At 56.4% G+C, this 13,647-nt stretch overlaps 1 protein-coding gene across 1 annotated transcript; it reads right to left on the reverse strand.

Moving 5' to 3' along the window:
* Positions 1-910: 910 nt before the first annotated feature.
* Positions 911-11,766, reverse strand: LOC135278301 (serine/threonine-protein kinase pim-1-like). The gene is made up of 7 exons (XM_064384857.1): positions 11,668-11,766; positions 4,100-4,124; positions 3,326-3,417; positions 3,162-3,212; positions 2,591-2,957; positions 1,798-1,974; positions 911-1,563 (listed from the first exon to the last, which is right to left on the reverse strand). Exons 1-7 carry the CDS (start codon positions 11,764-11,766, stop codon positions 1,457-1,459), a joined length of 918 nt encoding a protein of 305 aa, XP_064240927.1. The 3' UTR covers positions 911-1,456.
* Positions 11,767-13,647: the final 1,881 nt, after the last annotated feature.

A 13,647-nucleotide genomic window follows, 5' to 3' on the forward strand; every position in this document is an offset into this window, starting at 1 on the left:
GTGTGCCAGAGGAGACAGAGAAGCTTCAGCTTCAGCCTAACTGAGGTGGCTGCGTGGGCTGGGAAGAGTGGGGAGGCTCAAGGGGATTCACAGAGCTCATCCTGCTGCAAGGATGAAGAAAAGGGAGTGGGAACTCAGCAGTGAGGAGAGCTGAGGGCTGGAGAGTGGCTCTGAATGACACTAAAATCCCACTGGACCTCTGAGACATTGCTGCTCCTCAGCCAGTGACAGCACGAGTCCCTAAACCTGGGGCTCGGCCTTCCTTGTGGTCAGGGGCAACACGGAAGGCCAGCAAGTGATGGAGACTGCGATGGGCTGGGAATTCACTGGGGGAAAAAAGGGAGCAGTTGAGAAGTAAAAGGCAGGTGGGGGAAAGAACTGTTCAGAGAAGGGCTGAGCTACATCTTGAGCAAGCTGAAAAATGTCATTTGGAGTCATCCCAGATTGATTTGATTTCAGAAGGTATTGAACGATTTTAATTTTTGGGAGGTGTCATGTTTTCCATTGGAGGTGTCCACGCTGCAAACTTGAGCTGCGTTGTCAAAATGCTCAAGCAAGTCTGTGCTGCAGGTGACACCATTTCTTCTTTGGCTGATTCCAGCCCGGTGCTGAGCTCCAGCAGAGCCCTGCCAGAGCCCAGAGCAGCCTCAGCATCTGCAGAGCCCAGCTGCAAGGAGAGAAAGCAGAAACTGCCCGTCAGCTGAGGGCTCCTGTCCCCTTGTCCCAGCTGCCCGCAATGCCCAGGCCGTGCTGGCCGGGCTCAGAGCTGTGCCCAGAGCTGCCCATCAGTGCTGCCTTGGGAAGCAGGGCAGGAGGGCAGGACGTGTGCCCAGCCTGCAGCCAGCCATGGCACATCCAGCCCTCAGCAGCTGCCCAGAGACAAAAAGCAGCTGGGCAGTCGACCGAAGAATTTGTTGCATCCCTCCCAGCAAAGGGGGAACCTTTGGTGCCCAGCCAGGCCATGCCATGCCCAGATCTGGGAGCATCCCCCTGGCTGTGGAACTCACCTGCAAATTGGGTGTGGAGTGTGTCTTTAGAGAAGCTGCCAGAATCCAAGTCCATCATCTTCAGCTGGCCAGGCCAAGGAAGAGATTGTCGTCCTTGAGGTTGTCCTTGCTGTCTCCAGCAGCAGCCCCACCTGGTACAGCTTCTCCAGGAGCTCCTTCTCCTTCCCTGGGACCAGACCAGGCTGTCAGGGCTCTGCCCAGGGCCCCAGCCATCCATGAACCAGACAAGCAAAACCAGGGGGGATGGTGGCCACCAGTGCTTGCCACACCAGATCTCCAGCTCAGCTGCAGCCCAAGAGCTGCATGTTCCCTTCTGCTGACCCCTGCTCAGAGCTACAGGCAGGACAAAACCAGTCTGGTTTGCTTTGCCACTGAGTGCCAAGAGATGTGTGGAGCTCCTACCTGCCAGGCCCCTGGATCCAACTGTGCACATGGATCTCTCCCATCTTCTAGGGCCGAGGAACGCCCTGCACCCAAGGATGGCAGAAAAGCTCTTTTAATGATGGCCTGTCTGAGGGTTGCATGGACAAACACCTCTTAATGACATCTTGGCACTCTGGGGAGACAAACCAGAAATCACCAGTCAGTTGGAGAAGTTGCCCCCCTGTTCCTGTGCCCAGGCCATACGGGGTGTGCCCAGAGCTGGGCCTAAACTTCCCCATGGATTCTCTGTTTAGAGGAGAGCAGGACATGTGCCACCTCCTCAGCAGCTGCCAGAGCAGGATGCCCATCAGCCCGCTGCTGTCTCCCAGCACTGGTATTCCCCCTGTGCCCAGAGATGAGGATCCACCTTGAGAGAGCCGTGGTGGGAACAAAATGCGCCCCCAGATGAACTCCTGGCCCCTCCTGAACGGGTGCTTCCCCACGACCAGCTGGTACAGCAGGAGGCCCAGGGACCAGATTGTCGCTGCCTCGCCATGGTAGCTTTGGTGCTGGGTCCACTCTGGAGGGCTGTAGGCCAGGGTTCCTGTGGAACACAGACAGAGCTCAGCAGGGGGATGCTGCTGCTCCCAGAGCCTGCCCCAGCATCCCTGGGCATGTGGGGGCTGCTCTAGCAACACACGGGGTGACCGCTGCCCTCTCACCATCACCTGGGACTTGTGTACAAACTCGGGGCTGGAAAAGAAGCCAGTGGTGCTGGAAGAGGGCAGCAGAAACCCTGGGAAAGCCCAACCATGACACACAAAGGAAAAACCCACCCACTGGTGGAGAAAACCCACTCTCCTCTCTGCCTGCATGGGCCCCCAAAAAATGTTAATAAGCCAAGGCAAACAAGGTGAGTGGAGCAGTCCAAGCCCCTCCTCCCCTGCACACCAAACCATCCAGGGCATGGGTTCAGACCCCCCTCTCCACTACCCCCATGGGGGTTTTTGTCGGGCTAGCTGCACCAGCTCCAGCCCCAGCCCAGGGCACACTGGGTACTGAAGGCTGTCAGCAGGGCTGGGAGCTGGCCCCCCTCACACCCCAACCAAATCAATTTGGCTCCAGCATTAATCCCATCCCAGCTGCAGTAGGGGGAAGCCCCGGTGCTACACCCAGGCTGGGCCATGAGATGCCCAGGAGCATCCCCTGCGAGGTCTCACCTGCAAACTGGGTGTAGGCTGTGTCTTGGAGGAAAGCGCCACAGCCAAAGTCAATCAGTTTCAGCTGCCCGCTGGCCAGGTCAAGCACGATGTTCTGAGGCTTGATGTCCCTGTGCAGGACCCCGCAGCTGGTGCAGTGCCGCACGGCCTCCAGCACCTGGCGGAACAGCCCCCGCGCCTCCTCCTCCGGCAGGAACCTCCGCTCCGCCAGGAAATCCGACAGCTCCTGGCACCGTTCTGGACGCTCCAGCACCATCAAGAAGCTGTCGGGGAGCTCAAGCCACTCCAGGAGCTGAATGACACCAGCACACCCACAGGACACCTTGGCCAGCAGCACGATCTCCAGGGGCGCGCTGGTGCCGTCAGGCTGCGGGAGGAGCGCGATGCCGTCAGTGGAGCTGAGGCCGTGCCAGGGCTCTGGGACCCCTCAGCCAGCCCGGGATGCTCTGCATGCCCTGCTCAGCCCACGCCCGCTCTGCCCACAGGGCTCCTGGCGGCTCCCACCCTGCCGGGCCCCGGCTCCTCACCGCCCGGCACGGCCCGGCTTCTGCCGCTGGCCCCGCTCACTCACCAGCTCGCTCCAGTGCCGGATGCGATCCCGCGGCACGCGTTTGATGGCCACCTGCGAGCAAGGGAGAGCAGCAGGCTGAGCTCAACGCCCTTCCCACTGCTCTCCGACATTCTCGTCCTTGTCTCCCTCTTCCCTCTCTGCCCGCCGCCGGCCCCGCCGCTCACCGGGGCGCCGTCCGAGAGCCGCGTTGCCGACCAGACGCTGCCGAATCCGCCGCGCCCCAGCAGGGAACCCAGGCGGTAGCGCTCCTGCAGGGCCTCCTGCGCCTTCCCTGCGGGCGGGACGCGGCTGTCAGCGCTCGGCCCGGGGCCAGCAACGGCCCCCGAGCGCCCCTCACCCGCCCCGGCCCGGCCATCCCCCAGCGTTCGGTTTTCGGAACGCGGCACGGGAGGCTCGGGGCCGGCGGCTGCGCTGCCGAGCGGTGGAGCGCTGGCCGGGCAAGCTGCAGCGGAGGCGGCGGGAGAGGCAACGCCGCCTGTGTCCTCCGCGGGCCCCGGGAGGAGCCGGGGCCGGGGCCGGGCTCGGGGTCGGGGCCGGGACTGGACCCTGCGTCGGGGCCGGGGCCGGGCTCGGGCCAGGCGGAGCCAAAAGCCGGCGATGCCGCCCCAGCCCCAGGCATTGACGCCCGCCCAGCAGCGCCAGCGCCAGCACGGCCAGAGCCGGGCTGAGGCCAGGCGGCGGCGGGACGGCCGGGGGCGGGCACGGGGCAGCCCCGCCCGGGGCCGGGGGCGGGCCGGGGGCATGGCCCGGCCCGGCACGGGGAGAGGGAGGCGGGGAGAGGAGAGGGACGGCGGGAAAGGGAGAGCGGGAGAGGTACGGGGCAGCGGGAGAGGGAGAGGAGAAGAGAATCTAAAGTTTCTTTTGTCGCTGCCGCTGCCGCTGCCGCTGCCGCTGCTGCTGCCGCTGCTGCCGCTGCTGCCGCTGCTGCTGCCGCTGCTGCTGCCGCTGCTGCCGCTGCTGCAACTGAAGCTCCGGGGCCGTTTGTCCCCGTGTCCGTTTGTCCGTTGCCCGCTTGCCCCCGCCCCGAGCCCCACGTTCCCCAAGGGTAGCCCCTGAGCCTCTGCAAACACGGGAACTTTGCCGAGTTCAGCCAAGAGCCAGAGTCTGGACTCCTGCACAGTGGCTCAGGAATCCCCTCGGTCACTGCTGTGCATTGTCCCTGCTGAGGGTCAAACACTCTCAGAGCGCATTCCCTGAATGCAGAATTTGTACCTGACCCAAGCACTGCACTTACCTCTCCAGCATTGATTTCCAAGAAAAACAGGGGAAGCCAAAGTGTGTCTAGGTCATGGTATCTTAAAATGTCTAAAACTTGCCAACTCATGGATCTTAGAAGTGATCTTAGAAGTGAGATGTGTTTGGAATTAATGGGATGGACAACTAGTGCAAGATGGAAAAGGGGAGCATAAAAACAAATCGAGAAAAACGTCTTGAATTGTTTCAATTTTCATTTAATTTCTTAAAAGCTCTTTCAGTTTTTCCAGAATCTTCTCCTCAGTCCTGTTTGCTTTTTCCAAGAACCTTTCCCGGAGAACGAGGTGCAGCTTCTGTCACAAGGTGTGCCACCAACTGCAGCTTTCCACACTGTGGGTGCAGCACAACACTTGCAGCAAAGCAGGAGAAATATTTGAAGAATTTAACAGCTTGTTCTTTTCTTTTCCTTGTGGGCTGGGCAGTTGTGCCATTGGTAAGGTTTTCATTGTTACTGTTCTACCCTAAGAAAACATGACAGGCTACCAAGAACTCTTAGGGAATGCAAGCCTGACTGAATGCAGAGAAAGAAACTCTAGAGCCTGCAGCCAGAAGTGGAGAGCTGTGTGATAATCATTCCAACACCCCCAAGGACATCTTGAAAATGATCTAGAAGATGAAAATGGGCTGACAGCGGGAGTTTGTTTCTGTCTTCAGTCCAGATTCTTCTACATCTGAAAACAATTCCACAGTCTCCATCTAAATCAAGAGTACAATCAGTTCATAAAAAGCACCAGAACAAACTGTACCTCTCAGGAGATGATTGAAAGAATCTGAAAAGGGAAAATGCAGGAGAAATGCATTTCTCAGCACTGCAGTACTTGCCTACCTGAAACCCTCCTCCATTTCCTCTGCATTCCTGGATCTGTTGGTGTCAGTTCTGTATTCGGTGGTGCCTCCAGCCCTGAATCCCCTCATCTACAGCCTGAGGAACCAGGAGCTCAAGGCTGCAGTGTGGAGACTGATCAGTGGACATCTTAGGAGGCATTAAAGTGATTGCCAGTTTCGGCAAATCACTTGTAATAAAAGTCATCTTTTCTAGCTCTTTTGGTTTGGTTCTTTGATTTCCCTGTCGTTTTCCTTTTTAAATATTCTTCCTAAAGCTAGACGATTGTTTCTGCCATCTCTGACTTTGTTTCTCTCCACCTTCCCTGTGGCCACAGACTGTGCCAATGAGGGGCTGCAGTCTCAAAGGTTTTAAAAGAACTAAAGGATATCCCAGCAAAGTTTTCTGCAGAGATCCCTCTATTCTTGCCTTCTCTGGAGCTGCAGCAGCAATGTCGGTGTGCAGAGCTGGGGCAGAGCAGTGCTGGCACAGCAGCTGTGCCCAGCAGCAGCAGCAGCACTTGGTGTTGCCAGTGCTGCTGCCGTGGCCCTGCCCCGCTGCCCTGGTGGCCCTGGTGTTGCTGCAGGGCCTGAGTGCTCTCGGGGCCGGGCACAGTCCTGGGGGTGGCAGTGCCGGGGCTGCAGCAGGGACAGGCCATGGGCACTGCTGGGGCAGCGCTGACGCCTCAGGCCAGGCCCTGGGGGCTGCAGGCTCCTTGCCCAGGCTCTCTCAAGAACACGGCCAGGCCAATGCTCAGCACAGAAAAGCCCCAGGGTGAGCAGCCCCAGGCTGGCCGTGGGCAGGCTGGGGGCAAACAGCATGGCTGGGGCTCTGCAAGGGCCCTGGGGGAGACGGGAAGGAGCAGCAGAGCAGGGGCTGATCCATCCCCAGGGTGCTGCACAGCCCAGGGCAGCGTCCCAGAGCATCCTCATGGAGCTGCCAACAACATCCCCCCTCTGCAGCCCTGGCCTCTCCCCCAGCTCACAGAGGTGCCGCATCCTTGCAGGCACAGCCACGGCAGCACTTGCTCAGGAGCCCCTGTTTGCATTGCACAGAGCAGGCAGGAGCACACCCATGCTGCTGCTGTGGGGACATGAACCTGAGGGAGCACAAATGCCATCAGCCCCTGGGGCCAGGAAGGGCTGGGGGACAGCAGGGAAACCACTCAGCTTTATCCTGGCCTCTGCAGTCAGCCAGAAACTTTGTTCCCATTAGCTGGGAGTTACCTGTCCCACTGCAGATGCTGTTGCTCAGAGCCAGGGCTGCCTGACAGCCACCCCCAAACTGTCCTGAGTATTTCCTTGGCTTCACCTTTGCTTTTTTTCCCCATTTTTTTTGGTACAAATTTCTTCCTGTTGCCCATCCCTGTTCCCTCCCCTGCAAAAAGCCCATCCCTGTTTGCCCTTTCCTCTCTGGCCCCACTCCCCATTGCAGTTCCTGACTTGGCACCATGGGAACGTCCCTTGGGGAGCAGGATCATCCTCCAAGTGCTGCAGGAAACTGGCAAGTCTTCAGGCTCCTGCAGTGCCTGGTGCTGCTCCCTTGTCAAAGGCACCACAGGCCAGGGGGGCACATCTGGGCTGCTGTGTCTGCGTGTGGGGCTCCCTGTTCTGGGCAATGAGGAGGAGCTGCAGAGGCTCTGAGGACTGACAGGATGGGCTTTGGGCCTGGGAGGAGAAGCTGAGGCACCTGGGCTGCTGGAGCTTCTGAAGAGGAGGCCCAGGGCTCATCCTGCAACTGCTGCAAGGGTGGTTTCAGAGAATCACAGAATCAGCAAGGTTGGAAAAGACCTTGGAGATCATCAAGTCCAACCTGTGCCCTGACACCACCTTGTCTCCCCCGGGCCACCTCTTCTCCAGGATAAACAACCCCAGCTCCCTCAGCCTCTCTTCACAGGATTTTTGCTCCAGACCCTTCACCAGCCTTGTTGCCCTTCTCTGGACACACTCCAGCCCCTCCAATTCTTGCTAAATTTGGGGTCCCAGAACTGGACACAGCACCCGAGGTGCTGCCCAACCAGCGCCCAGCACAGGGGAAGAATTGCTGTCCTGGTCCTGCTGGTGACACCATTGCTGGTCCATAGGAGTGCCAGGGGTTGGATGAGGGAAATGGTCGGGAGGGGGCAGGAGACACAGTCTGATTGACTCTCAGCCATGAAGGGTCTTGATTTTCATAGCTATTCAGTCTGCATTAGAAGGTGCTGGGGGTCAATATCAACTGGACATTGCTGATATCAATCTATAAACAGGAAAAAACATTAAACAGAACAAACTGTTCTCCCTGCATTGTTTTCAAGACAGTATATACACTTTGAATACACTTCAGATATCTGTCTAATTAATTAGAGAAAACTTGAAAACTTCTGTTATTCCAAATGGCTTTTCTTCTTTGGGCATGTTGAACAAATGTTTATGAGCTTTTCTCACTGAATTCCTGAACTGAAGAGCTCAAGAAAGAAGAGGCCTTGGGTGTAGGAAAATTCATCATCAACCTCCAAGTGGCTGAGGATCCATCCCCATCAGAGCAGCAATGAACAGAAATGGGCACAGCTTTGTGGCTGCCCCAGTTTTGGGATGGGCCCTGGGCCTGGAGCAGGAGCAGCTCTTGAGGGCCCCAAGGCCAGGGCTTTTGTGCTGCCCTGGGCACATGGGATGGCAGCAGGGGCTGCAGAGCTCTCAGCACCTGAGCCAGAGGGGAGCAGGGCAGCCAGGGAGCCTCCTTTGGCCTTGTCCCAGCACCTTCCGCCATGGCTGGGGCTGAGTCCTGTGTGAGCTGCAGCTGCTGCTGTGCCCTTGGCAGGGGCTGAGGCCGTGGGGCCAGTGGCCAGAGCAGCCTGGCCTGAGCAGAGCTGTGGGGCCAGAGGCGGCTGGGCTGGGCTGGGGAGAGGCCCTTGGTGCTGCCCAGAGCTCAGGGCAGCTGGCAGAGCTTGCAGGGAGCTGGGCTGGGCTCAGAGAGCCTGCCCCAGAAACCATCAGTGTCCATCTCAGCCTGGCTGAGCGTGCAGGGGCAGGACTCAGGCCAGGCCTTGTGGGGCAGGGCCAGCGCCAGTGCAAGGCATTGCAAACAGGCAAGTGCCCCAGAGAGGAGGCTGCTCTGTGCCCTTGGGGGCACGGACAGAGCAGGGAGGGGGCCCAGGACATTTGTCACCACCAGGCTCTGTGCTCAGCCCTTGGCAGCCCTGGCTGCTGAGCCCAGCTTTGCCCTGGGCTGAGTTTGGCTGTGGCCCAGCTCCATCCTCCTGCGGGGCTCAGGGCCTGTTCCCGGCCATGGCCAGCCCTGGCCGGCCTCTCTGCTGGCCCAGAGGCCGGCAGAGCCCGGGGCAGGGCTGTCTGTGCAGGCCCACAGGTGCCAGGGGCTGTGCAGGAGCTGGCAGAGGCTGCCCAGCAGGGAGGCCATGGGGCACAGAGCCCCAAGGTTGCTGTGGGCAGCACAGCACAGGGGCCGTTCCCAGCCGCGATGCTCCTGGCCTGGGCTGGGCCTGCACAGGGGCTGGGCCACCATGGCTGGGCCAGCACAGGGCCACCAAGGTGCCACGCAGCCGCTGCCGGGGCTGACAGCAAGGCCAGGCACACACAAGCAATTGCTGAGCATGGCCTGCGCTGGCCAGGGCTGACTGTGCCACAGGCAGAGCTCAGCTGCCCTTGGGGGCTGCAGACACAGTCAGGAGCCCAAAGAGCCTCCATGGCTGTGCTGGAGACCAAGGCTGGAGCAGGGAAATGCAGGGCTGCTGCAGGATGGGGAGAGCATGGAATTCCAGCACACACCTCAGCTCTCTGATGATCCCGGCACCATGCTGGGCCCTGTTTCAGACTGGGGCAGGGCAGATGTTGATGGGACAGGAGCCATGCAGGGTTGTCAGGGACCTGCAGCTTGCAAGGTGTTCTGCTCTCCCTCAGGTGCTCTCAGAGAGATCCAATCCCTGGGCACCTCAATGCAGAAGTGGCACTGCCTCTTCATGGACACAAAACTGATGTCTGCCTGGAAAGGGGCACAGGTTTTAATACCTGTTGCTTTCATAATATACCAGAAAATATTTTTTATCTGAGGCATTTGAGTACTTTTAAGAAATGGCAAAATTTTCCCACCAGGAAGGGGAATTTCCTGGATCTACTGGTTTCTTCTACTGATGTCAGGAGAAGAAATACTGATCTTCCCCTCAACCATTGCTACCAACATTCAGTCTAGTATTTAATGGCTTTCTTCCTTCAGGTGTTTCCAGCTCTCTTGTTGAAATGGCCATGTCTAAGGAGATCTCTTGATTTGGAGCAGCTGGATCTATATAATTCCCGTTGTTCCCAGATCTCCTCCTGCAGCTGGTCTCTGCTCATTCCATTGTGTCTCTGTTGACTGCCTTAGTGCTTTGAGCATCAGGGAGTTGCCCAATCTTTCAGGAGTTTCAACACCTTCTTAGTGAACATCTTAGTTGTATTTGTATCTTTTATGTCACCTCTTCCTAAGTCTTTGTCTAAAATCCTTCCTGTATGGCAATCCGTTGTGGATGGTGGACATGTCAGATGTTGCTGGCATGTCACAAGCTGCTGAGGGAAGGGTTTTGATGTTTCTTAAATTTTATCATGTTTACATTTATTATGTGTGCCATGAAGAGAAACCTTTCTATGCCTCTGAGTCTCACCCGTTCCTGCTCCCTCAAAGCACACAAACCTGATGAGTTGTGGCTCCCACTCCAGGGGCTGCACTTGGATCTCTCTCCACAGCCACAGCAGAGCTCCCTGGCAAAGGAGGGATGAAGGAAACAGGACAGGCTGTGGGGATCAGGGCCAGGGCAGAGCCAGGGAAAAGAATGACTTTTGCATTTGATGGAGCTGTGCCTACCCTCGGCTTTGTTGGCTGACAAGAAATGAACATCCCTCTGTGTCTCAGGCAGCTCCTTCTCCAAGGAAAGCAGGTGGGAGTTGGAGCCAAGGAGCTGAAAGCTGCAGGTGCAGCCTAGGCTGGAGGGAGCTGAGATTTGCAGTGCCAGGGCTTGGATGGGGGAAATGGTGGGGAGGGGGTAGGGACAGAGTCTGATTGATTGTCAGCCATGGAGGGTCTTGATTTTCCTATCTATTCAAACTGCATGAGGAGGTACTTGGATTCAGTGTCAATTGTAGATTGCACATATCGATTTATGATCAGGAAAAAAAACCAAACAACTAATTAGGACCTAAAAAATGTTTTCTCACTCTCTTTGTAAATATTCATTCAATTATACATTCACTTTGAATACACTTATGAAATGTGTTGAATTAACCACACAAGATTTGAAAGCTAAAATCAAATTATTCCCAAAGGCTTGGCTTGTTAAGATGTTCTGAATGTTAATGAGGCCTGGGACACTGAATTCCTGCACTGAAGAGCTGAAGGCTGAACAAGCCTCTGGAGCAGTGAAATCCAGCAGCAGGCTCCAAGTTGCTGAGGATGTCAGCAGCCCCCACTGAGGCCATCCCTGCCCAGAGAGCGTGGGGGAATGGGCAGACAAGGAGAGCGTCCCTGGGGCTGGGCCAGCAGAACTCAGAGGCACCAGCGGCTCCAGCTGGGCAATGGAGTGTGGAATGTGGCTGGGAAAGCCCTGCCTGGGCTGTGCCAAGCAGGACAGACAAGCCCTGACTCCCATCCACTAAAAAACTCTCTCAAGGAGACTTTTAATAGGAATTACAATTCTTTGTGTACTCTGAGTTGGACTCCCTGGAGAAATACTGACAAGAGAAAGAGCAATACAGCCTTTACTGGCAACTTTAGAAAATCAGAGAAACTTTGGCAAAAGTTTTATTATGACATTAAATCAACAAAAAACACTTTTCAAAGCATTAATTTGGCACATTCAACTTCGCAAACTCTAAGCTGTTCAATTTTAAGTTCATCAAAATTTCCAAGGGGCATATAAAGTAGAAGCAGACAGGGAGAGAGAAAAAAAGTAAGAAAAATACAGAGGAGCACACACACAGCTACTGCCTCCTGGATTTCAGCAGTGTTCAGACAGAAATTCCAAGAGGAGGTAGGGTCAAGATGTGTGCTTGCCTTGTGGTCAGCCTTCAATACCCCTTGGTCTTCCTGGGCCCTTCCCCCAGGTGAGACTTGGGCTCATTTGGTCACTCAGGAGCTGGGCTGGGGCTCCAGAGGTGGCTGTGGAGCATTGCCTGTGCTGTGCCAGGGACTGGCAGACACTGCTGGGCTGGGATAGAGGCTCTGGGGGGATTGTGGTCCCAGGGCAGGGCAGTGCTGGGCTTCCAGGGCAGGGCTGGACCTGCCCCTTCCTCCCCTACACGTGAAATGTTTCCAGCCAACAATCTCCTCCAGTCTGTCACAATAGGGAATATTGGAGGTGAAATCCCAGTTGTGGTCATGGGCACCTGGACAAGAAGGACAGTTCTTTTCAATTGGAAGGAAAGCACAGAGCCCCAGTGTTTGGAAGGCAGGTGAGAGCCTCACTAGGCCAAGGTCAGCAGAGTTGTCAGCAATGGCAGATTTTGTCTGGGAGCAGTCTTTGGATTTAGGGAATTTTGGAGATGGAACCCCAGTCTTGGCCATGGGTGCCTGGAGAAGCAGGACAGTTCTTTCCCATAGGAAGGAAAGCACAGAGCCTTCACCAAGCTTTTGAAGACAGATGGGAAGTGACCATGAAACCACTGCCAGCTAGACTTGTCCTGGCAATATTCCTGTGGAAAGAATTCCTTGATATAAGGAAATTTGGAGGTGAAATCCGAATTCTGGCCATGTGTGCCTGGAGGAGAAGGAGAGTTCTTTTCCATAGGAAGGAAAGAACAGAGCCCCAGTGTTTCAGTAGGAGGTAACAGGAGATTCTCAACATACCAAGGTCAGCTGGACCATTCAGGGGGCCCAGAAGGCCAAACCAGCCAGACTTGTTCCGTGTTCCCTTAGTTTTATGGTGCCTCATAATGTCACAACGATGCCTGGGTTCCATGAAGCCTTGCATTGTCACAATGGTCTCTGTGGTTCCCTAGGCCCCACAATGACATGTGACTCCTCTGTTCCATGAGCACTGCAATGTCACAATGGACCTTTGGACCCTGGGGGTTTGCAGTGTCACAATGGTCTCCTTTGGCTCCACAGTGTCACAATAGACCATTGATGACAGGAGGCCCCTCTGTGTCACCCTGGAGCTTTGGTTCCATGCAGCCCTGGAGTGTCACAATTGTCTCCTTTGGTTGCCCAGTGTCACAATGGAGCACTGATGCAACGAGGCCCTGCAATGTCACAATGGAACTTTGGTTCCAGCCCTGCAGTGTCACAAAGGCCTCTTGGTTTCACAAGGCCCCACAGTATCACAATGTTCCTCTTGGTTCTGTGGGGACCCCCAGGGTCACAATGGTCTCACTGGTTCCATGAGGTCTCACAGTATCAAAATGCTTTGCTTATTCCATAGGGCCCCATAGTATCTTCATGATTCCATGAGTCCCCTCCTTGTCACAGCGGCCCCATGGTTCCATGAGGCTGTAAAGTCACTTAATGGTGCCTCCATGGTTCCACGAAGCCTTGCAATGTCACAAGGGACATTTGGTTTCATGGAGTCCCCTCAGTGTCACAGTGGCCCCTTGGTCCCATGACACCACAAAGTGTCATAATGGTCTCCACGGTTGCAGGAGGCCCCACGATGTTACAATGGACCCTTGGTGTCACAAGGCCCCAGAGTGTCACAATGGTCCCTTGGTTCCATGGGCCCTGTGCTGCTGCATTCCCCCCTCCCCTTCTCAGGCCGCCCTGCCAGCTCAGAAATGCTCCTTGGGCCTCGGCCTTGGCCAACAGCCCCTGGGCTCAGCTCCTCTGCAGCTCAGCACAAACACTGTCTGCTCCAGGCACTGCTGCTGCCCAACCAGCTCCTGGTTTCTGGAGGAGCAGCCCTGGGAACTGGTTTTGTTCCCTCAGGGGCACAACATGCCTGTTCTCACACTGCCAAAGAAAGCTGTTGATGCCAAGTGTGGCCAGGAGGAACCATTGCTGTGACTGCAGCCCCTCTCTTGGGGCCCTACAAACAGCGCTGCAAAAGGAGCCCCTTGGAGCTCTCCTGGGCCAGCGACTCCGTCTGAGTGGGGCCTCTCCCAGCCGGGAACTCTCCTGTTTGCTGCACTCGGGGATCCTGAACAAGGACAGAACCTGGGCCAATCCCCCCACTCCTCCAGGCTCAACCCTTCACCCGCTGGGGAGATGCCAAAGCATCCACAGGGAGCGTTTCCTGCCCTCAGGGGAATTTGTCACAGGTGCCTTGCACTGACTCTTTGTGTCTGTGTGCACACAGGAGTGCCTGTGCTGGGGAAATGTGGCAGAAATGATGCTCTCGGAGGGGTTGGAGTGCCTTGGATAGCTGAGTCAACCAGGCCTGTAAGTGAGGTGACTTATCACAAGGTCTAAGTGAAGTTAAATGCTGCTAAGAGTTGCTCCTTTGCTATGTTG

This window comes from Passer domesticus, chromosome 11, assembly GCF_036417665.1.
Source record: "Passer domesticus isolate bPasDom1 chromosome 11, bPasDom1.hap1, whole genome shotgun sequence".
Classification (NCBI taxonomy): Eukaryota; Metazoa; Chordata; class Aves; order Passeriformes; family Passeridae; genus Passer; species Passer domesticus.

Bases quoted from the DNA above. Each gene is read 5' to 3' on its own strand.
- LOC135278301 (XM_064384857.1), bottom strand. From the start codon at position 11,766: ATGGCCAAGACTGGGGTTCCATCTCCAAAATTCCCTAAATCCAAAGAC. The intron at 4,125-11,667 runs GTGAGGCTCTCA...CCGGAGCTTCAG, and splicing joins ACTCTGCTGACCTTGGCCTA to TTGCAGCAGCGGCAGCAGCG. The intron at 1,564-1,797 runs GTGGATCCTCAT...TTGTCTCCCCAG, and splicing joins CCCACCACGGCTCTCTCAAG to AGTGCCAAGATGTCATTAAG.